The 22,956-nt window shown below is 32.9% G+C and overlaps 2 protein-coding genes across 2 annotated transcripts in view; one reads left to right on the plus strand and one right to left on the minus strand.

Moving 5' to 3' along the window:
* Positions 1–15,295, minus strand: part of Sf3b2 (splicing factor 3b subunit 2) — a 116,545-nt gene extending 101,250 nt beyond the window's left edge. Inside the window, exons 1-4 of the mRNA XM_072529923.1 lie at positions 14,928–15,295; positions 14,759–14,873; positions 4,918–5,174; positions 4,461–4,660 (exon numbers count right to left, since the gene is read on the minus strand). Coding sequence (XP_072386024.1) covers positions 4,461–4,660; positions 4,918–5,174; positions 14,759–14,873; positions 14,928–14,945 — 590 coding nt within the window. The 5' untranslated portion in view covers positions 14,946–15,295. The remainder of the gene's footprint in view (positions 1–4,460; positions 4,661–4,917; positions 5,175–14,758; positions 14,874–14,927) is intronic.
* A 403-nt stretch (positions 15,296–15,698) lies between these two features.
* The window catches only part of Cse1 (chromosome segregation 1), a 239,371-nt gene continuing 232,113 nt past the window's right edge, over positions 15,699–22,956 (plus strand). The window contains exons 1-2 of the mRNA XM_072529922.1: positions 15,699–15,916; positions 17,568–17,713. Of these exons, the coding sequence (XP_072386023.1) occupies positions 15,832–15,916; positions 17,568–17,713 (231 nt within the window). The 5' untranslated portion in view covers positions 15,699–15,831. The remainder of the gene's footprint in view (positions 15,917–17,567; positions 17,714–22,956) is intronic.

Consider the following 22,956-nt stretch of genomic DNA (forward strand, 5'->3'; position numbering starts at 1 on the left):
AACTCAGGTGTTTCTCGGTATTAATTTACCAAATAATAATGAATCTCTAGATGCTATAGTTAAAAGATTTTGGAGGTTCCTGACTTAAGATGATGAACTTGCTGAACAAAATCTTTCAAACCACCACACAATTACTACCTGAAGGTAAGTTCCAAGTAAATCTGCCATTCCGATCTTCTGCAGATCTCAAAAAAAAAATGGTCAAATCTTTTTATTCTGCAAGACAGAGATTCTATAATCTTGGAAGGAAACTCATAAAAAATGGTTTACAATCAGTATAAGGATTTTATACAAGAATATCTCTCTTGGCCATGCAACTATAGTACTCTTTACTCGTACAAACTCAATGTCTGATAACAAATACTGTATCCCACACCATTGCATTATTTGTGAGGAAAAGCTCACAAAAAAACTACATGTTGTGTTTGATTGCTCCATGAAAGCCAGTTCAGATGTCTCACTAAATGACATAATGTTAAAGCGATATAAAACTAAACCTGAACTGATTGATACTCTCATTACTTTTAGAACATTTTTATATGTTTTTACTTCTGTCAAAGATATCTATTAAACATTTTTAGCAAAACTCCCCCTAGAGAAGTTGGAATACATCCAGTTAAATATTGTGACATATGACACTAACTGTGGCAACTTTCTCAGTTGTAGATGTCTGGTAGAGCATCGTATCCTCTTGCATGTGATGCTCTCATCCATGCATGTTATGTAGATAGCATATTCTATTGTGCTGATGACCCAACAACGCTCTCAAGAGCTTACCTTAAAATAACAGAATTATTGAAAAAGGTAGGTATATCAGCCTACAAATGGTGTTCCGATTCTCAAAATTTCTTAAAGAATATCTCTTCCCGTTCTCATGACTCAAACTATGTCATAGCCCCTGAAAATGGCAAAAGCAAGATATTAGGCCTCTGGAATGCAAACTCGGATTCATTTTCGATTTCTATACTTTAACTCTCACCACCATCTCTCATCAAAACCACATATACCAAAAGAGAAGTACTTTCACTAATTGCTCAAATTTTTTACTCTGAAGCTCTTATTGCTCCAGAGGTAGTTGTTGCAAAATTATTAATGAGAAAAATTTGGCTTTCAAAAATTTGCCTATTACCTAGATGCCTATTTAAAAATAAGAATACTCGAAATATTTAAATTGATGCCTTTTCAGATGCTAGTATTCATGCATATACTGCATGTGTATACATTCGTGTCATTTATGACTCTAAAACTTCCTCTTGTGCACTTATAGCCTCAAAAAGTAGGATGGTACCACTGAAAACTGTTAGCCTTCCCAGACTTTAACTTTTGAGGAGCTGTTATATGCTCTACGCTCACGAAAAGAATTGTTAGTACTCTTAAAATTAGGATCCCGCAAGTTGATTCCATAAATTTATGAAGTGACTCAGAAATTGTTCTTGCTTGGTTGAGATCACCTCCGTCCTGTCGGACCTCCATTGTTGCGAATAGAGTTGCAACTATACAGCAAAATTCAGAATTTATTTAGAGATATGTTAAATCCAAAGAACATCCTACAGACATCTTGTCTCGAGGTATATCTCCGTCCAAACTCCCAAACTCCACTCTGTGGTTTAATGGTCTAAGGTTTCTTTCTGAAATTAATTAACATCTTACTCACCACCTGAGAAACAGAATTACTCATGTAAATCTCAGAGGAGAACAAATCTCACAATGTCCATCATGGTCTTCATTCACGACCCTACAACGAGTGCTTGCCTATTGTCTACGATTCGCTCATAATGCCCATCAAAAACCCATCATAAAAATTCTCCAGTAACATATCAGTGAGTGATCCTAAGTCCGCCGAACTCCTGATTGTTAAACTTATTCAAGGCAATTCGTTTTCTCAAGAAATTTCTCTTCTCAAGGCTAAAACTCGAATTTCTACAAGATCCCGTTTCTCCATGAACACCTATCTGGACGAACATGGATTGTTTAGAGCTAGTGGAAGATTAAAGTATGCTTCTGTAGCATTTGACCAAAAGTACAGTCTTCTGCCGTAAAGTAAAGACGGCAAGAGACGGTTCCCCAATAGGAAGACGATCAAAGACCACAAAAACGATGGAACAACAACTTACTGGAGGCACATTGAAAATCAGACAGAGTCATGTCTACATAAAAAGAAGCTCTTGATTTATCATAAAGGAAAAGCGGGTGTTATATAAAGTGTTATACACTAAAAAAATGGATGGTATCAAGGCAGCGCTATGAATAAACAGAGTTCTCCCAGAGGAATTTAATATTGAAAATGGAGTTGGGCAAAGCGATCCTTATCAACTTCCTCTTCTTTACAGTGCCTCTCCTCAATGGAGATTGACTACTACAATTGCAAAATCTTCCGTCTTAAACTGTTCTTATTAGCTGTTCAAAATTTAGCCCTGTCCATTGTCCGATGTTTGTTAGGCACAATACTCTTTCTTTGTCATAAACTGCAACAAAAGGGTGCTAAACGAAAAAACTATAGAGCTGAAACAAGGAGCCCCACACCTAAATATTAAAGAAAGGAGAACACAATGTATGGACTGCAAAATCTGATCAACATGGAAACCTATACGTAGACAATCATACCTAAGAATATGCCTCCAGCTTTCTGTACCTGGCCTCAATATTAAATGAGAGCAATAGCGTCAGTCAAGAAATACAAGCTTGGATTCTTAAATATGTCTCATTAGTCACATTAATTTCAGAAAGTCGCAAACAAAATGATTATAAAATGCATAGTTAAAAAATACAATTTAAAACAAAAACAAATGTTAAAAAAATGTTTTTTTTTCATTTTTTTCAATCGTCATTTATGGTGACGAGTCAGGAATGACCTATTTTCTCATCGAGTTACCGAACTCCTCCGACGAGGAAACGATCGAAAACTCGGCATTCGTCAATGGCGTATTTGCCGAGTGGTCGTTAGTGCCAAGTATTAGTATTATTTGCTCTTCAGATAGATTGGCCTATTACTGTTTCACTGCCACAATTTACTTAAGTCTGTTTTAGCAGTTAAAGCACACTGCGATTTGAAATGGGCGTATCACTTACTTTTCTACAGTGTTAACTTGTTTCGATCTTTACTCAGTGGCGCCGGCCGACGGGTAGTTTAATGACAACAAATGCATTATTCTCCATTCTAATTAGTTTTGTAGGGAATACCTTTCTATATTGATTATCGTAGATAATGTTTTAAAAAGAATTATCACATTTTTAATTTATATGTCTTAGCTAAATATAGTATTGAATAAAAATTTGTGAAACGTGACTGCAAAAAACATCATGGTGTTTATTTATAATAAATTTAAAATAACATAAAAATATTATTATCAAAAAAATTACAATTTGTTGTCACAAACAAATAAACAATTTCGCAGTTATAGCTTGAAAATGATCTCAAGAAGTTATTATTTGTTAGAGAAAACTGATATTAGTCTAGTAAAAATTAAACAAAAAATATTTTTATTTATCTATAAAAAATTGGTACCTGCCAAGCCATCATAATAGTAGCACTGTGAGGAAAAAGTTCTTTGAATGGAATATACATTATTTTAATATATTTATAGGTTGCAGTTACATAAGAAAAGTATCCAATTGATGAATAAAACACAAATCGTGGATAGTAGTATAATTTTCTGTCTTATTTTAAAACACCCTGTTTTGTATTTTATTCTGAAGAAGAAAGTAATTTCTTATCTTGTCACTTATAACTTAAGAACTTATAACTTATACCACTAAACCAATAATATATTACTTAAACATACCCGTAAACTAAAGAATTTCAATGTTTTCAAAATAACTAAGAATACTGTAAATTGTAAACACTAAGCAAGTTGATGAAGAAAATACAAGAATGAATAACCGAAACTGGATTCTGATTCAAGCGAACTAACTGACCATACGTTCATGAGATTTGACGTCACGAAGGCGATAACGATGAAACTAAGCGCCAATGATGAGTAACACGTTTCACTATTAGATTTCAGTATTTTTTAGCAATTTTCTTCAAAGTTGGAACACGCCTTTCTCGGTTATTTCTGGACACAAAAAGGTAAAAAAAATCAACGATTACAGAAAAAAAACTCTTTTAAGTGATGAGCGTAAAAAGTTAGGTTATAAAAGAACGTTAAACAGTATAATCCAATTTTTCAACAGAAGTTTCAAAAAAATAAAAAAAAGTAAGACCATCACTTTGAAGGCAACATAATTTCGAATAAAGTGTCCAAATTTCGAGACATTTGGTCGGTAAATAACAGAGAAAACACTGTCCCTAGGTTTTGGTGCACCGATAAAACAGCCTTAACACCGCTTTACAATGACGCTAAAAAGGGATTTTTTTAATTTCTCAACTTTTGCCGAGATTTGTCATGGCCGAATTTCTCGGTATTTGTCGTTTGCTGTAAAAAATTATAAGAGTTAATTCAAAATCATATCAAACCTACTCTATTTCAACATTTTCTAGTTCATTTTCTAAGTTGACTTCTTTTTCTCCATTCTTCTTATTGTCTTCTTTTTCCTCATTGGCTTTAAGTTTCCTGTTCTTTTTCTTGTTTTTCTTCTTCTTATTTTTACTATATTTGTCTTTTACCTCCTTCTCTTTTCGCACTTTATCTGAGGTTACTTCGGCATCGGGAACAGCATCCTAAAACATTATATACTATTTCAATTCAATGTTGACTAAGACAATAACTAAGAAGTAAGATTTAAATACAATACGCAATACATTTGCGTTTAAAAAAAATGACTAGATTAGAGTGTTTTCTCTCATAAAAATAATCTTTATTTAATTTTTTGGATCTAAACAGGTGTTTGGTTATTTATATTACTTGTGCATATGATACTAGATTTAAACAGATTTACTTACAATAAATGAAACATGATTGACATGTAAACCCTTACCACATTATCATCTTTCTCCCAAAGAGGTTCTTTTTCAGAACTCTTTTGATTTTGTTGATTTTCTGTATTAGTAGCATCTATTTCATTACCAAGTTCCAATTGTCTCTGACTTTTTAAAGCCAGAACTTCTTCTAAAGCTTGTGGAAGAATTACTTCAGATGATTCTTCTATATTTATTTGTTCTGGTGGAATAACTTTTAGTGATAGAAGAGATGGCAGTTGTTTGTCAGATGCAGAAGTGACAGGGTCTTCAGAATCTAAAATAATAATTATTGCATTAGTTCATTATGAACACAAATATACAAAGACATATTTATATAGCGTGTTTCACGTAGACCACATCTTAAGGTCGATTCAAACACATCAGTCACGTCTCGTCACAGTTCCGGCGCCGAACTGTGACTGTGACTTAATAGAAATATGCCGCCGGCCTTCACATTCATCAATTGGCGAACAGTTTCCCAGCAGTCAGGTTTTGGCACGCCTAACGCCCGACCGATTTTATAATCTCAGCAACGATTTTTTAGGTTTTGCCGGTAACATGACGGGCGGTACAAGTGAACAAAATAAAATTAATGACGAACAATTAATGATTTTTCCATGCGTCATGGATCCATTTCAGTCTTTTTGCCTGGTTTGTTTCCGCTTCTTCTTCTTCCTCGTCCAAACATATAGCAAGTATTGCTAATTCTTCATCCGAGAAACTTTCTATCTTCTCAACAGATTGGTCGCCGAAGTTCGCCGTTCTGTGACGAGACGGTACCGGTTCGGCGCCGGAACTGTGACAGGACTGATGTGTTTGAATCGACCTTTAGACATCTCTCTGTTTGATACGAAATCTCAAAATTTGAACTAACATACAACTATAGAGAGTTATCAAGTAAAATTTTAACCTTCCGTTATTTTGACACGTAAACGCTATTTTTTTACGGTATGAGTTTTAACGGACATGTAATTTTAGAGTTATCAAATGGTCGAATTGGTGCTTCACGTTAATAGTTGGCGGCTGTCAGTCAAATGTCGCATGGGAGAGCAAAATAATTAAATTGTTTTGTTTTCTTTCACCCAAGTACATTTTGGGTTTCAATTTTTTTCTACAGAAATATGGAAGACCTTTTAGAACAAGCAATATTGTTGAAGCAAATGACGAAGTTATAGAAGATTTAATACTAAATCATATTTTAAATTATAACATACAAAATGTACATTCTGTGTTCAATTTTGATAGCTTAAGATCCTGAGCAAGCCAAATAGTATTTTCGGTTTGAAAAACAGAGGGTTGACTCCACGCACTTCTTTAGCTAGTAAAAGGTCATACGTGCTTGTAAAACGCAGCCTTTTTGTCTTTTTCATTATTTCCGTGTTTATAATTGATAAATATAATGAAATATAATAAAATGTTTTCTTTGTCTCACAGATGCTTAACCAAGAAAACAAAAAACACGTGTTAACTAATGCACAGAAATAAAATTACAGACAAAGTACAGAAACAGGAACTTCAATCTCCGAGTCCCGAGTCTTGACGAATTGGTGCGATTCGCTGCTAACGTTACCGTATATCAAACCCGCTATTTGACGTACGGTAACGGAGCCCGTAAACGTTAAAATCATTTGCGTTATTCAATTTTCATACTGCGCATGCTCCATTGCTAAAATAACGTTACCGTATTCTCACTCTTTCACTTGATAACTCTCTATTAACTGATCTATTAAAATATTTATGACTAGTTACATACAAACTAAAACAGTAAAACTAGAAGTCATCATAATATTTTTAATGGCGCACTCTGAATATTATCACATTTTTAGATTCTGGGTAACATTATCAAAAATTCTTGTACAATGTATTATGTATCAAAAATATTTTTCGACTCATCCTTATCTTTTCAGAAAATTTGACAGATAGGACATTGATAATTCGTCTATTTACACAGTTAGTCAATAATTTTAAATGAAACACCTAGTAATTAATACTTTTCGTGAAATAAGATATCAATTGTCTTTCAAATAGTATTAGGGTTCCTTATATCCAAAATTTTATTGTTGTTAATAGTACTATTTGGATTGAAAAATGGTTGGGTCTTATTGGGATGAAGTTAATTTGAATTGATCTTCTTCACGTGCCACATTAGATTTATCCGACATTGGCGATCACCATTGCGAAGGCTTATCGATCTTCTGCCACATGGAATAATTGTCCCAAATATCAAAATATCCACGCAGCAAATGGCTTGAAGGCTTAATTAACAAGTATAATGCAGTACTCTCGAAGGCAAAAACATTTATTGATATCCCTCGGTACTTATATAGAGTGTACCAAACGTCTTCTTCTTGTTGTGCCACTCCTATCGGAGATTGGACATCATCAAGGCTATCCTGATCTTGTTTACAGCTGACCTAAAGAGTTCATTAGAGGTACAGCCTAACCACTCTCTCAAATTAAGCAACCATGACATTCTTCTATGGCCTGGTTCCTTTTTCCCTACATTATATTTTGAAGTAATGCGTATTTATGTCCTCTTATCAGGTGACCCACATATTTGAGTTTTCTTCGTTTGATCTTCGACAAAATTTCTGGGTCTTTTCCTATCCTTCGCATTACTTCAAAGTTTGTGACTCTTACCAAACGTCTAGAAACGCGTAACTAATTATCTTAAAAATGGATGGTCGAATTGTACAAAAATCGGGATACGCCTATTCAACAATATGGTCATTTCAAATTTGATGCTTGCAATGTTGACAAATTTATCATTTTTCTGATATTAGTCACTTTGGTTTTTTTAATACAAAACTCTACATATTTTATTATTATTAGAATCCTCACTTCAGTATGAGTCCAACCACATGTAATACTTAATATTTTTTCTAGTCACGAAGTGTTAAAACCTAAATGACCTGATGACGCCCCTGTCGTCTTATGCAATTTGATCCCGGAGAAAGCTTGTCACGAAGGTACCTGATAACGGGTCCCGGCTACGGCTTATTTTCAAGACATCCGGCTGAAATCAACCCTCCTCCGGCAAAGTCATTCAGTCATTCTGTTCCAAGATATCGAACTAGCAACATGTATTATTAATATATTTGTAACATTTATTTTTATTTCATTATTACAAACAATTAAGTTTTTTTATATTTTTACGTTTACATACAAGTATTAAACAGTTTCATTTACGGTCTTGAGTTCTTTACTAAAACCACGGGAAGTCCTAATAATATTAATCAACAAGTAATTGGAAGAATTCAAGATTCCGTTTTCCATTGAACAGTTATCACAACACGAAGATCTTAAATAAATACGACTTCTCAGTGCCAAACAGTTTTGAAGTAATTCAGTAAATACAGAATAATGTGATTTTGACATTAATTCGAAAAACTAACAATAGCTTGAGATTTATTGAAAAGTTTTGTAAAAATAAATTGTATTAATAAGTAAAGCTGACAGTTGTTTTAAGTATCTCTACAATAACGATGGTTTTTACTGAAAAGGAGTGAATTACTGTTTTAATGATGAGGAGCTCTGGTGATAGAAAAAGATCTTATAGTACAGTAGCCAATTTGTTCAATGATATTTTCCCAAACCATTCTCCTATCTAAAAGGCGGTGGTACAAAAAATTGTAAAGCGCTTTGAGGAAACTGGATAGGTAAAACATGGCATTCAAACAGGTACGCCAAAAACTGTTATAAATTACAATAAAACAGATTTATTGCAGAGTTTCGTTGAAGATTCACATACATCCTCATGCAAATACATAATATAGGTCATTCTTTAATTATGCATGTATTGTATAAGCAAATACATAATATAGGTCATTCTTTAATTATGCATGTATTGTATAAGAAGTCATTTAAACCCTACAAAATTCAGTTGTTGCAACAATTAAATTAATGTTTATGCTGCAGCCTTTTTCGATGAATTTATTGAGCTATTAATATTAAGAGGTAGAGACAGTGGCGGCTTTTGGGGTTAGGCAGGATAGGCCGGGCCTACCCAATAGTTTTAAGAGCTTTAAAATTGAAAAACATATATTCAAAAATTATGGTAATGCATGTAAACTTTTAAATGTACTAAATCACTTAATGCATTAGCGTCCGTTAAAACAATTATGTTATTATATTACCACAGACAGCATCGAATCGTATTTACGCATTTTAAATATCATTAATAGGCCCGATCGGAACTGGCTGACCCAGCTCACATAAGATCCCCGTACAAAAAGCGTTTGAAGTTAAGCAGCTTTACAACTTTATATTGCCGGACAACGATTTATATTGTCGTGTTTATGCTTGCTATGCCCGATCGGCACCCGACGATCGGGCCTACGCCGATCATCCTTGTCACTTGTAACGTAATTATCGAATTGTAATATAAATTTTCTTTTAAATTATGATAAAAAAATATGTAACATAATCTATAATTGTAACATATTTTTAAACAAACAACACAACTTCAAACAAGTGCACGGTTGCCCAAATAAATTAAAAAAAAAATCGTAAAATTCAAAAAAAAAAAATTTCCACTCTCACAAAAAAAAAATATGTATTACACACACTGGCGGCTAGAGAATTTTTTTTTTGGGGAGGTCATGGATCTTTAGGGTGATTACTTTTCTGTGATGCAAGGTCAGTTTTAGTCTTACCACCAATAGGATAAGTGGGTTTTCAAATATTTTTAGGGGGGGTTATGACCCCATGACCCCTCCCTCTGGATCCGCCACTGATTACACATAGCTATTTGTAATTTGCTGGCTTGGCCTACCCAAAATTTTAACACACCAGTCGCCATTGGGTAGGAATTGTTGTGTTTTATGTTTCCAACAATGAATCTGTCAAAATATTTCCAAGATGAGCGCATCAAGTATAACAGTAAAAATTGGGCATGAAATATCTGAAGAAGTTGCTCTAGGATGTTGTACTGGAAACTAGTTAGTCAACGGTAGAGAAAAAGTGAATGGGTTTTTAATTAACAGCATTAGGTTGTCTGTTGACATCATAATAATAGCTGAAAATTTGGAAAACCTACAAAGAATTATAAATAATATATTAAGTTGAAGAACAACAGAAGCACAACAATACTAACGAAATCCTAATGGAAGGAGGCCAGCAGAACAAAAGAGTAAAGAAATACATACCTGGAAATACTAATAACAGGAAAATAACAACTACACTGCCAAAATAAAAGTAGTAACTAAGAAAGCCTGCGCCACTTTAATAAAAATGAAAAAGGTTCTTTGTAGCAGAGATTCGACATTAGGCCTAACATATGATTGGGTAAATGTTACATATACAGAATCCTATAAATAGAAAGGCAATAAAAAGACTTGAATCCTTTGAAACATTGATACATAGAAGTATTCTGAAGGTTTTATGTGTGGATCATTTTACAAACATTGAAGTGTTAAAAAAGATAAAAAAAAAGAAGTTGAAAAGTCAATAAAAGAAGGAAAACTACAATATATCAGACATAAAATAAATCGAGAAATATGGCATCTTGCAGTTCATAATCAATGGCAAAACTGGGACATGAGTGTGGGAAGATCTTGCTTAAAAATAAGAGTAGTATGGTTGCAGGTCAAAATAACTTTTTAGAGCAATTACTTTATTTTTAGAGTGGTCAATGATGATTATCAACCTCTGTAACAGAGATAATCTTAATAATAGTAATATATATTGCCATAAAATCTCTATTGGATAATAACTAATGTCAAAAAAAACTTCTTTGAACATATTTAAGTAACTATCATAACAGTTAAAATTAGAAAATAGCTTTACATAGGTAATAGCTAAATTTCTAAATTTATATAGTTAATTTATACTTCTTATATTAGGTGTGTTAACCTTTTCAAAAACCATATTGTTGATTTGTAAATAATGCATTTTTTTCCACAAATGAAATAACTTTCAGCTTTGTAAAACAATTTTGAAATACTGGGTAATAGTACTACTGGCATATAGTTGTTAGAGATGACACTTAAAAAAAAGATTCCCAATAAAATGACACATTTTTTACTTATATGTACCTTCCAAATATCTTTAAGCATCTAAAGCATTATTTTTTATATACAAAAGATTAGTATATATCCTTTTGTAGAATTGCCTAGAAGAATTAGATTTTACAGGACTTCAACCACATATCTTTGGCTTTTGCATTATATTTCAAAACTTAATATTGTTCTGAAGCTATTTTCTTGTGGCATTTTAAATTAATTACTATTTAAATGGGAATAAGCCACAATTAAAGGTTAAAATACGTTTATTGACGTTTCAATTTCCACTTCGGAAATCGTTCTCAGAACCCTTTTTGCGATAAATATGCAACTGTAATACCTAATGGATTAAGCAAGTTCCATTGCTTAAGTTTTATTTCTGTGGTTCTAAGGCAAAACACGATATGTAAAAAATTATTGATTTATAGTTTTTAACTGTTTGTTTCATTGCATTTGGTTGGTGTCAAAACCAGATATGAAAACATAACAGCTTCTGGTGTTGTCTATAGAAGTGAAGATCTGACATATCAGATTACAACATTTGGCTCCAACTGTCTCAGTTTCAAACCTAACGGGATCTTGAGTCTAGTTGCACAATTGTGTTTTTCACATATAAGTAGGGGTAGTGGTTGTTTTTATTCAAAAAGGGAGTTTTTTCAACATTGCGAGACAATGTTTGGAAGTAGCAGGGAGAGTAAACTTGTAAACATGGCATTAAGTGGTAAGTTGTTATTGATAACTTAAATTACATTTTGCTTTTTAATCAATTAATTACAAGGTATTGAAGTATGTTCTGCTATGCAAAAACTACCCAAGAATCATGATAAAGAAAATACTGAAATATCTAATATAATGACAATTATAATGTTTAAAATGTTGAAATATCTAGTTACAGTAATTTCTAAAAATTTTACTTAAATGGATAGTGGAAATCAAATATATATCAGTGAATCAGCGGGAGAACTCTATCTTGAGTTACTTGATTTACTGGAGAGAACTGAGCCACAAAAATATGATTTCTGTATTGTATGGTCTGAACTGCTGATGCAGTTTAGTCCATACAATACAGAAAAGATTACGGACAACTCCCAAAATACAGAGATAATATCACATTTAATACACAAGAGACGAAAACAGAATACTCAAAATGAGCAGTAGCTATCATGGGATCATGGGAAGAAGGTAAAAACTAGGACAGGTAATATTGTTTTGGACAAGCAGTTTTGTCAGATAACTTACTGCTGTTGTAAAAAATGCTTTGAAAACATAAGTGAAGAACAGCAAAAGGTGGTTTTTGAAAATTTTTGTGAATGTACAGTTCATACAGTTTCGACCAAAAGTGGTGAAAGAAAGGGTTGCTGAAAAAAAGCAGGAATTGAGCACAACTGCCAAATCACTATCAAGTACTCATTAAAATTAGTTGGAAAACATAAAATGATATGCAAAAGTATATATCAATCTATTTATGGACTAATGAAATTCAAAGTAGATTATTTATTAGAAAAAATGAAACAATATCCTGTGTCAGCTACTTCTCTCACTGATCAAAGTGACATGCACCAAAAAAATAAGAAAACAGAAGAGAGAAAAAGCTATGCAAGAGCACATATAGAAGTATTTTGAAGTACTATAGCAACTATTCGTGGAGCAACTTGCAGAAAAAGTATTTATAGTTATCTAAATATAAAAATTCTATATAATGAATATAAAACTGAGTATCCAAATGCTGCTTTATATGATTTATTCTGCGAGATTTTTAAATTAATAGGTTATTCATTTAAACAACCCCATGTTGATACATGCAAGACATGTGATTTTTTTATATTAAAGATCAAACAATGCACTGATGCAAATGAAAATATTCAGTTAACCGATGAACACAACCAATACAAGGACACAGCAGACCTAGGATAAAAACTAAAAGATATAGAAGACAAAAGCCAAGCCAAAAAAAAAGTTTTGGACACTCCTTCACTAACAACTAATGTTTCATTTGATAAGCGTCTTCTTTCAACTTATAACGTTAGATAGACGATCAGTGACTGCACTTCAGATGGAGGTATAACTGGCTGCTATATGTGGGATGAAGCAGTTGGAAGAAGAGAATCTGAAGAAAAGATTAACATTAACATGGCTACTATGTTTTCACATTTTGTCAGTAAAAGCAGCCATGTTAATTGTGTAGATCAGAAGTTTCTTTCTCACATTAAAAGATCTAAAAAGCTACTGAGATCCCAATTATGGTGCCTCGAGACTGGTTTAAATTTTTGACACTGACAACAGGAAAGTGAACTGGCTTGAAATTAAATGGTTTAGGTACGAAAAAACATTGGACCCAATGTGATAATGGGCCACTGATCATTAACCCTCTTAAGAAAGGGGATCTACTCAGTCTTCTTCCATTGATTCATTCTGAGTGTCATAGTTTTTATTTAACACTGGAAACAATAGCTAATGAACGCGATTTACCAGAAGATTATTGTGAGGAAAGTGACTAAGAAAAGTTTATTAGTTACTAGTTATTATTCTTTGTATTTTAGTGAAGCCTTGGAAAAATGCGAACATGGAATACTTCTAAATGGAGAACGCCTAAACAACATCCGTTATGCAGACGACACCGTTATTTTTGCAGACAGTTTGAACAGTTTACAGCAACTGATAAACAAAGTAAATGAAGTAAGTGAAAGATTTGGACTTCAAGTAAATATAACAAAAACTAAATTTATGATCATCAGCAAAAATAAAGTTAGAGACGCTCAACTACTTATCAATAATACACCAGTGGACCGAGTAAAACAGTATAACTATCTTGGAACAACAGTAAATGAACAATGGGATCACTCACAGGAAATAAAATGTAGAATAGAGAAGGCTAGGAGTGCATTCAATAACATGGCCAAACTCTTTAAAAGCCACAATCTTAATCTGGAGATAAAAGTAAGGCTCCTACGATGTTATATCTTCTCAATATTGTATTACGGAGTTGAATCCTGGACACTAACTGAAGCAATGGAGAAAAAACTTGAAGCCTTCGAGATGTGGCTATACAGGCGAATTCTAAGGATATCATGGACAGACAAGATAACCAACGAGACCGTATTACGAAGAGTGGGCAAAGAAAGAGAGGTGATGTATACCATTAAAAGGAGAAAGTTGGAATATCTCGGATATATAATGAGAAACAGCACTAAATACAGATTACTGAAGGTAATCCTACAGGGTAAAGTATTCGGAAAGCGAGGAATTGGGAGAAGGAGAATATCATGGTTGAAGAACCTGAGGAAATGGTTCTCCACAACAACAACGAATCTATTTAAAGCATCAGTCAATAAAATAATTATAGCCAGAATGATTGCCAATATTCGGAACGAATAGGCACTGAAAGAAGAAGATTCTTTGTATTATATTTTTAATAAATTCTTAACAAACTAAACACATGTTTTTGTGTAAAATAGAGGTATCTAATAAAATTGAAATTAACAACCATTAACAGTTACAGAGCTAATACCGATATGGAGTGTTCATAACAGCCAAGTCGGTTTTACAAATAAAATTGAAGATGGCAAAACTCAGTATGCCCTTATTATCTAAATATTTTTGTTATCACTAAAACAGCTATATGTCACAAGAGATAAATGGTGTTGTTTATAAATACATTAAAAGGATTTTGAGGTTCCTATAAATCAAAACTTATTACAACACCCCGAATTTTTAAACTTCTCTGCTGCAAAATCAAGTTTTTTTACATAATACAGTTTTGTCTTAGCATCACAGATTTAATCTAATGAAAAATACAACTAAACAACAAGAAGTGTATCTGGTTATATTTAAAGTCGTCTAAATTTTTTATACATACCGAAGTCATCATTTGCCCATTCTTGAGTTCCTGGTGGGTTTAAATTAGATTCTGAAGTCATATTTTCATTTGGAGGTGAGTCTCGCATATCAGCCAACATTGATTGTGAGTCAGTCTAAAATATATATGCAATAAATTAAGATAAAGTAACTCACGTAAAAACACTTACATTAGCTAATTCTTCCATATTAAACGAATATAATATATTTCCTCTATTATTAAAATATCAAAGCTCAAAGCCAACAAGGTTAGGTCAAGCAGAAATCCATAGAAGGCATAAACAATAGTCACGGTTCGTACTTCGTAGACTTACTACCATGATACCATAGAATAACAGAGACACAGATGTGTTGGTTGTTCTCAGCTGATACCAAAGAATATAGACGCTTATAGAAGAGCAGTTCAAATGGGCGATTTGGTTACGGTTTAAGAGGGTGGGTGCATAAACTCACAGCGTGGTGCCGTGGCCGTCGGCTTAAACGTGCAACACATTCGTTCCACTCGACCCACTTTTCTGTATCTATGACCCATTTTTGCTAACTTTCAAAAATAACAGTGAACAATTCTTCTATAAGCGTCTATATTCTTTGCTATGAATAACATCATGTGTATTCATTGTTCATTGTATCATGGAATAACATAGTATCTTAATCATAGTATCATGCTTACTACGGTGGCCTCTTCCGACTGGGGTGGGGATGCTTGAGTTACGTCACCAGAGTCCACAAGAATAGAAAACCCATTTATTCGCGATTGAAACTGAATGTAGAGGGCAGGTCGATTGCAGTGTTGATTGGTTGAAGGGGAAGAATTACGTCACGAGAGTACAGTTTCGGGCTTAATGTTCATTGGTAAGGCGGAAGAGGCAACCGTAGTAAGTCTACGAACCGTGGGTTAAAACCAGAAAAAAGATTAACAAAAAACCTCAAGACGTCAATTGTCACTGTCACTGTCACACATTAAAAATCATTTCTATTTCTATCCCGGCTCTAGCTTTGTTAGGTTAGATATTCAGTGAAAATAACTAATATTTTTTTTTTAAATAATTTGTGCTTAAATATTAATTTATCAAGATGGAAATGTCCGATGAAAATATTCAAGTTTTAAGTAAATATCTACAGGAGACGCTTAATCCAGATCCCAATGTTCGTAGACCCGGTAAGTTATGATGGATCACTAATATAATATTTGAATTATTCAGAATGTGTTAATTCACAATGTAAATGAAACAAGTTTCACCTTTTAACAACACATTTCATGTGTTATGGAATGTCCAAAAATATATAACTTACAACAAAAACGTAGTACACTTCCCGTCATATAAAACTGGTACACTTTTTTTTCCCAATGTAAACCTGGGTTCAGACTGGATACAGTGGTTTGTGAATTAATTCGCTGTTGCCATCACAGATAACGGAATTGCACTAAATCTAATTAAAAAAAATAAAGTTATTATTAGATAGGTATTATTTTTATCATTAACAACAAAAAACCGTATTTAATAAATTTAATAACCAGAGATAGGGTTCAGCTAATATCCAAAATATTTGAAGGATCTTTAAACCTAGATTATTGGCACAGGGAACATTGGAATGCAGCTACTGTACCTAATTTTTTACTTCAATTACCTACCGAACACGAACTGTATTTTATATCAATAAGTTTAGTCACAGGCCAACTACCAAGATTTATTTATTATTTATTATATGAACGATAACATTAACAAAAACTAACATTATACTTTATCCTACGTAGATTATAAAGTGACAGTTACAATCCAATACCTCACTGTAATGTTTTATTATAATAATTTAAAGTTATGTGTAGATTGATTTTATCTATCACTATATTTGAATTGAAATATTTTCATAAATTATAATAAAACACAAATCAAGGTATGAGTACTTAATTGAGATAATGAAAAATTACAAAATTAATATGAGAATTTTTTAGGATGCATGTTTAAACAAATTTAATGTGACTGACTGATCGAGAATGCTCGATGTTTTAGTTTTTAGAATACTCAAAACGCGGTCTATCACACATAATTTTTAGCTGATTTCATATAATATTTTCGTTGAACTGGCAACAGTGCCCTAGAAATTAGAATGACACATGTGACAAGACCAACTTACACAACTTGAAAAACATGATTTTCGGTAATAAGAGTTGTACCAGTTTTTTATGACGCGAACGGTACATATTTCTAAATTGTTAAGGAAAACTATATAAAGACCTTTTTCTTTTTCAGATTTTTTGATGATTTTAATTTTTTTTCTAAAACCTATCCTTAGGATTGTGTCCCTTTAAATAAATTATTTTGATTTTTTTAATGGGACACAAATATACTTGATTATTACTAAAATTCCATACCAACCACCAGTCCTGGTGCTAGGGTATAAAGTGCCTGCCTGCAAAACTAGCATAGGCACCCTTCAGTTTTTTTAATTTCTTTATGTTTATTTAATCTTTTGGCAATCATACAAAATTTAATATTTTACTAAAAAAAATAACTCTAAAACCTAAATATGGTTTTTTGCAGTAATGTAATAATGTGAAACCATAATGTAATAAAAGTACAGTATACTTACCACATATAATTTTATGTTAATTGAATGCAACACTAGATAATATTCCTAACTGCACAGTAATCTGACAAAATATTCTGTATTAAATAAACACATAGAATATTGACATAATTGACAAAGCTCCTGGTAAAAGTTTTATGTAAAATGTTTATTTTCCTACAAATCATGGTTATATACAAAAGGTTGTTTGTTACGCAGCTAATAAATATTATTTGTTTTAGCTGAAAAATTTTTGGAAGGTGTAGAAGTTAATCAAAATTATCCTTTATTAATATTAAATCTTGTACATAAACCAGAGGTGGACATGACAATTAGAGTTGCTGGAGCTGTAGCATTTAAAAATTATATAAAAAGAAATTGGTTTGTGGTAAGTATTAAACATTGTTTCGTATATAGTAAAATTAAACAAAATCTAAACTTAAAACTACTACTAGAGTAAAACAAACCTAAGTTTGGGAATGTGACATAGTGTTTAATGCAGAGAGGCGGACTGGATAATACATATATGAGGCGTTCAGAACCATAGTGGATCATGTCCATAATACAATCCTCAATTTCCTCCGTGAAACTCCAAGAAAATATGTTGTTTGTTAATGGTGGTCCTGGTGGAACATATCCATAGGTTGAATGGCCTGAGCAAGTTCTAAACCAATTATTGTAGCAAAGTAGTTATTGAGCTTGTTCGAAATGAGGTTAGGATCATCAATAATTAAATTGTCTGTTATAAGTTTGGAAATAGTTGTTGGTTTTTTTGTTCTCTTCTTATTATGTAATATGGTGTTTAGTATACTATAAATTCTTTTTTTATCATTTTCAGCTGCTGTTATCTCCATTTGATAAAATTCTCTATTTCTGTGTTCAATGTTTTCTGTGAGTGTCTTCTAAGATGTTTTATAAAGTTGAAGTCAATATTTACTATTGGGGTACATCTTAGACTGTTTGTAGTGATAGTTTCTTTCTTTTACTAATTGTAGTATATCAACATTAAACCAGGGGGCGTTATTTTTTAGTTTAGCTTGTATGAGGTTTCTTTGGAGGGTTCTAATTATTTCATCACATAAAATGCTGTAATTGAAGTAACTCACAATACACATTACATCTAGTGCATTCAACCCCATTGTTCATTCCCTTTTCACCGATACCTTGCACATCATCCTACCTTAATCCATTTCACAATTATGACCAGGGTAAGGGTTGCGCTCAAAGTAACATTGTCTATCTACTAATATGTACTGCAAAACACTTTTAAACATTTGCAAGTCGAGTTTACAATTCTTTGATATTAAATTCCAATGCTTCTTAACACTTACCAGTACCATATGTAAGGGTAAATTAGTAAATACCTTTGTCACATTTTACCAAATACAACTCAGGATGATTTTTTAAGCGAAGCTTCTATACTGGCTTCTACACTATCACTTTTTTTCGCTACAGTAAAATGTTGAGGCGAGCGTCATGGAACTAGCACCACAAAACGGCGTAGTCACAGGTAGCGTCATAGAATAGAGGTTCTTGACATTGATTCACTACTCTCAATCAATTTTTTTCTAGTCATTATATATTTACTCCAAGCAGGTTTAAATTTAAAACTGCATGAACAATATCTAACAAAATATAGACTTCTTCTTAAAGTGCCTATCCCTTCCGGATGTTGGCGATCATCACTGCTATCTTTACTTTGTTTATTGCAGCGCGGAACAGTTCAGTGGTAGTCGTTTTATACTACTTTCGTAAATTTTGAAGCCAGGAAATGCGTCTTCTTCCCGATCCTCTCTTACCATTTACCTTCCCTTGGAGAATCAGCTGGAGAAGGCCGTAATGTTCTTGATTTCTCATTACATGTCCTAGATATTTAGTAACGACAATCGCCTTATAAATAATGTGTTCTGGGAAAGGCCAGAGGGAAGAAGGTCTGTAGGGCGGCCTAGAAAAAGGTGGAAAGATGCAGTCAAAGAAGATCTAGAGAAAATGGGAGTGCGACAATGGGAATTACTGGCACAGGACCGACAAACATGGAAGGCAATAATAAACGCGGCAAAGACTCACGAAGAGTTGTAGCGCCATTGATGATGATGATGATGATGTCCTAGATATTCCAACTTTTTAGTTTTGACGGTCATGAGAATTTCACATTTTCCCCATTCTCCGCAGGACCTCCACATTAGTAACTCTGTCAACCCAGGATATATGTAAGATGAGCCTATAACACCACATTTCAAAAGCTTCGAGCCGATTTATAGTTGCAACAGTCAGTGTCCACGCTTCCATTCCATAGAGCAGAACTGTGAATATGTAGCAGTTCAATAGACGGCATTTTGTTTTTAATGATATGTCTCGACTGTTGAAAATGGTTCTCATTCTAATGAATGCTGCTTTTGCTTTTATTATTCGCTGTTTAATTTCTGTTTCTGTGGTCCCATTGGCTATTTAAATTGGTGCCTAGATATGTATATTGCTCGACTCTTTCGATATTCTGTTGGTTGATTGTAAGTTGAGCGTTTAGTATTGGTTTTTTACTAATTGCCATAAATTTGGTTTTCTTTATGTTAAGAGCTAGTCCGTATCTGTTGCTGACTTCTGTTATGCGATTTGTTAATATCTGTAAGTCATTCAGATTATCGGCAAAAACTATAGTGTCATCTGCATATCTAATGTTATTCAACCATTCACCGTTTATTAGTATTCCTTTCGCACAACCGTCTAAAGCTTCCTTAAATACCCATTCAGAATAAATATTGAACAACAATGGAGACAAAATACAGCCCTGTCACACTCCACGTTCTATTGCAATTTTATTTATTTATTTATTTCAACGGTAGAACCATTTACAATAAAATACAACAAATATTAAAAAGTAAAGATCATGTACAATAAACATCAAACAATAACAAAGAAACAAGTAAACAGTTAAAATTTGTACATTAAAACAGTATATCAAATCACAAAAGTTAAAAAAAAATATATATATATATAAAAAAATATCACATATCTAGATTGATAATTAGATTCTTAAGTTGCCTTTTGAAAGCATTAATGTTTGTATAGAAAGGATCCAATAGGAGGTCATTGCAAGAGCTGAGCATTCTCAACAAGGGAAAATGACGAGCATAATCAGTCCTATGAAAAGGAATATAAAAGAGTGCAGTGTGTCAAGTTCTATGTATTGTGTTTAAATTTACATTGGCTAATAACGAAGACATCTCTAGAGTAAGAAATAGACGTGTGTAAATTCTGCTCCATAATAATTTCAATTTTTGGTTATTGTGAGTCGATAATTTTGCTGATTTTGCGTGCAGTGTGTAATAGAAGAATAAAAGTGTTAATGGTAATTATAGCAAAGACATTGGAAGAGAGGTAAGTGCATAACCTTTAGGAAAGTACAGTTAAAAGTCACAAAGATGATAGCAAAATAGATCAAATACTAAATATGATAAAAAATTTAACAATAGAGTTACAAGAATTAAAAACTGATATAAAAGAAGTAAAAACGGAACAAAAACAATACAGAGAAGAAATGAGGGAACTCAAAACTGAACTAGCAGAACTAAAACAAGAGAATAGTGAAATCTGGAAAGAAAATGAACAAATCAAAAAGGATCTGAATGAGACAAAAGGACGCCTTGAAAGGCTGGATAGAATAAGAAAAGAAAATAATGTGATAATACAGGGAATGACAATAGAAACTGGAGATAGAAGAATACTAAAAGAAGTAATAGGAAATTTTATGACAAAAGAGCTAAATATTACCGTAAATATAGAAGAAGCAGTGAAACTAGGAGATAAAACATGTTTAGTCAGACTGCCAAACAAAGACGAAAAAACAAAAATTATGGAAAACAAAAGTAAACTTAAAGAAGTGAAAAAAGAAAAAATATATATAAACAATGATCTAACGACAGAGGAATTACAAATACAGAAGGAAATTCGAAGAATAGCAAAAGATGAAATAAAGAAAGGTAAACGTGTCCAAATTAAAGCCAACAAACTTATAATAGATGGTCTAGAAAGGAGATGGAATAGAAACACCAACCAGCTGGAGGACCATCATGGAGGTGGTTCAAAAAACTAGCAAGGGATGAGACGATGCATTATTCGTTGACGGACGAGGCAAAGAAACAGGAAATGACTACAGATAAACCCGGGTACAACAAAAGTGCAATAAAGAAAGATAGACAAGAAAACAAAAATAAAAAACGAAGACAACAGAACAAAAAAAATAAAGAGTTGAAAATAAGTACATGGAACATAAGAACCATGCTAACTCCAGGAAAAATGCTAGAAATAGAAAAAGAACTCAAAAAGTATAAAATAGATATTGCAGCACTGCAAGAATTACGCTGGGAGGGACAGGGACAGATTGACAAACAAGACTTTACAATGTTATATTCAGGAGGAAAGAAACAAGGGCAAAAAGGCGTGGGATTCATGATACTAAGGCACCTAAGAGAGAAAATTATAAATTTCAAGCCAATATGCGAAAGGATGGCCTATGTTAGAGTCAACAGCAAACCATTTAATATATCAGTCTTGAATTTATACGCCCCCACAGAAACAAGCAATGCAGACGAAAAAGAAATCTTTTATGATAGGGTCGAAGAGGAGATAGAAAAAATACCCAAAGAAGGTGTCATATTTGTACTAGGAGACCTCAACGCCCAGATTGGAAAAGAGGACTTTTTACAACAAATTGCAGGAAAGCATACAATACACGAAAACACGAATGACAATGGGCAAAGACTATGTAACCTAGCAACAAGAACAAATTTGTTAATAAGCTCAACAAAATTTGAACACCCTAAAATACACAAGGTAACATGGAGGTCACCAGATCAGAAAACATATAGTCAAATTGATCACATAATGATTAATAAACGAAAGCAATCGTCGATAAATGATGTAAGAACGTACAGAGGTGCGTGTGCAGATTCAGACCACTACATGGTCACAGCCACTATAAGACAAAAAGTTTAAATTGAAACAAAACAAAAAAACCAACATAAAAAGTGGAATGTCAATAAAATGAGTAATGAAGAAGTAAGAAAAAAATATGAAGAGGCAGTAACAGTTCAAATAAAAGAGAAATATAAAGCAGAAGATATAAACACAGAATGGGAGACGATCAAAAAATCAATAGAAGAAGGTGCAAATATGCAGATAGGTAAAAGTCAGGCTAAAACAAAAAACGAATGGTATGACCAAGAATGTAAAGAAATAACAGGAAAAAAAGTGCAAGCCAGAAATAAATGGCTAAGAACAGATAAAGAGGAAGACAGAGAAGAATATGAAAAATTAAGAAGGAATGCTAAGAAAGTGATAAGGCAAAATAAAAGAAGATGGATAGACAAAAAAATGCAGGAAATAGAGCAGGAAAGAACAAACAGAAATACGAAAAGTTTTTACAAAAAGATTAAAGAACAAAACAAAAAATACAAGGGCAAAACAAACGGAATAAAAAATAGAGAGGGAATAGTGATAATAGAGGACCAAGAATACAAACAAGTATGGAGAGATTACTACAGAGAGCTCTTGACGGAGGAAACAACAGAAGAAGAAATGCATAACGAGGAGGAAACGGTGCACGAAGAAGAAGAAGATGAAGCAGATGAAGTA

The sequence above is a fragment of the Diabrotica undecimpunctata genome, chromosome 4 (genome assembly GCF_040954645.1).
Source record: "Diabrotica undecimpunctata isolate CICGRU chromosome 4, icDiaUnde3, whole genome shotgun sequence".
NCBI lineage: Eukaryota > Metazoa > Arthropoda > Insecta > Coleoptera > Chrysomelidae > Diabrotica > Diabrotica undecimpunctata.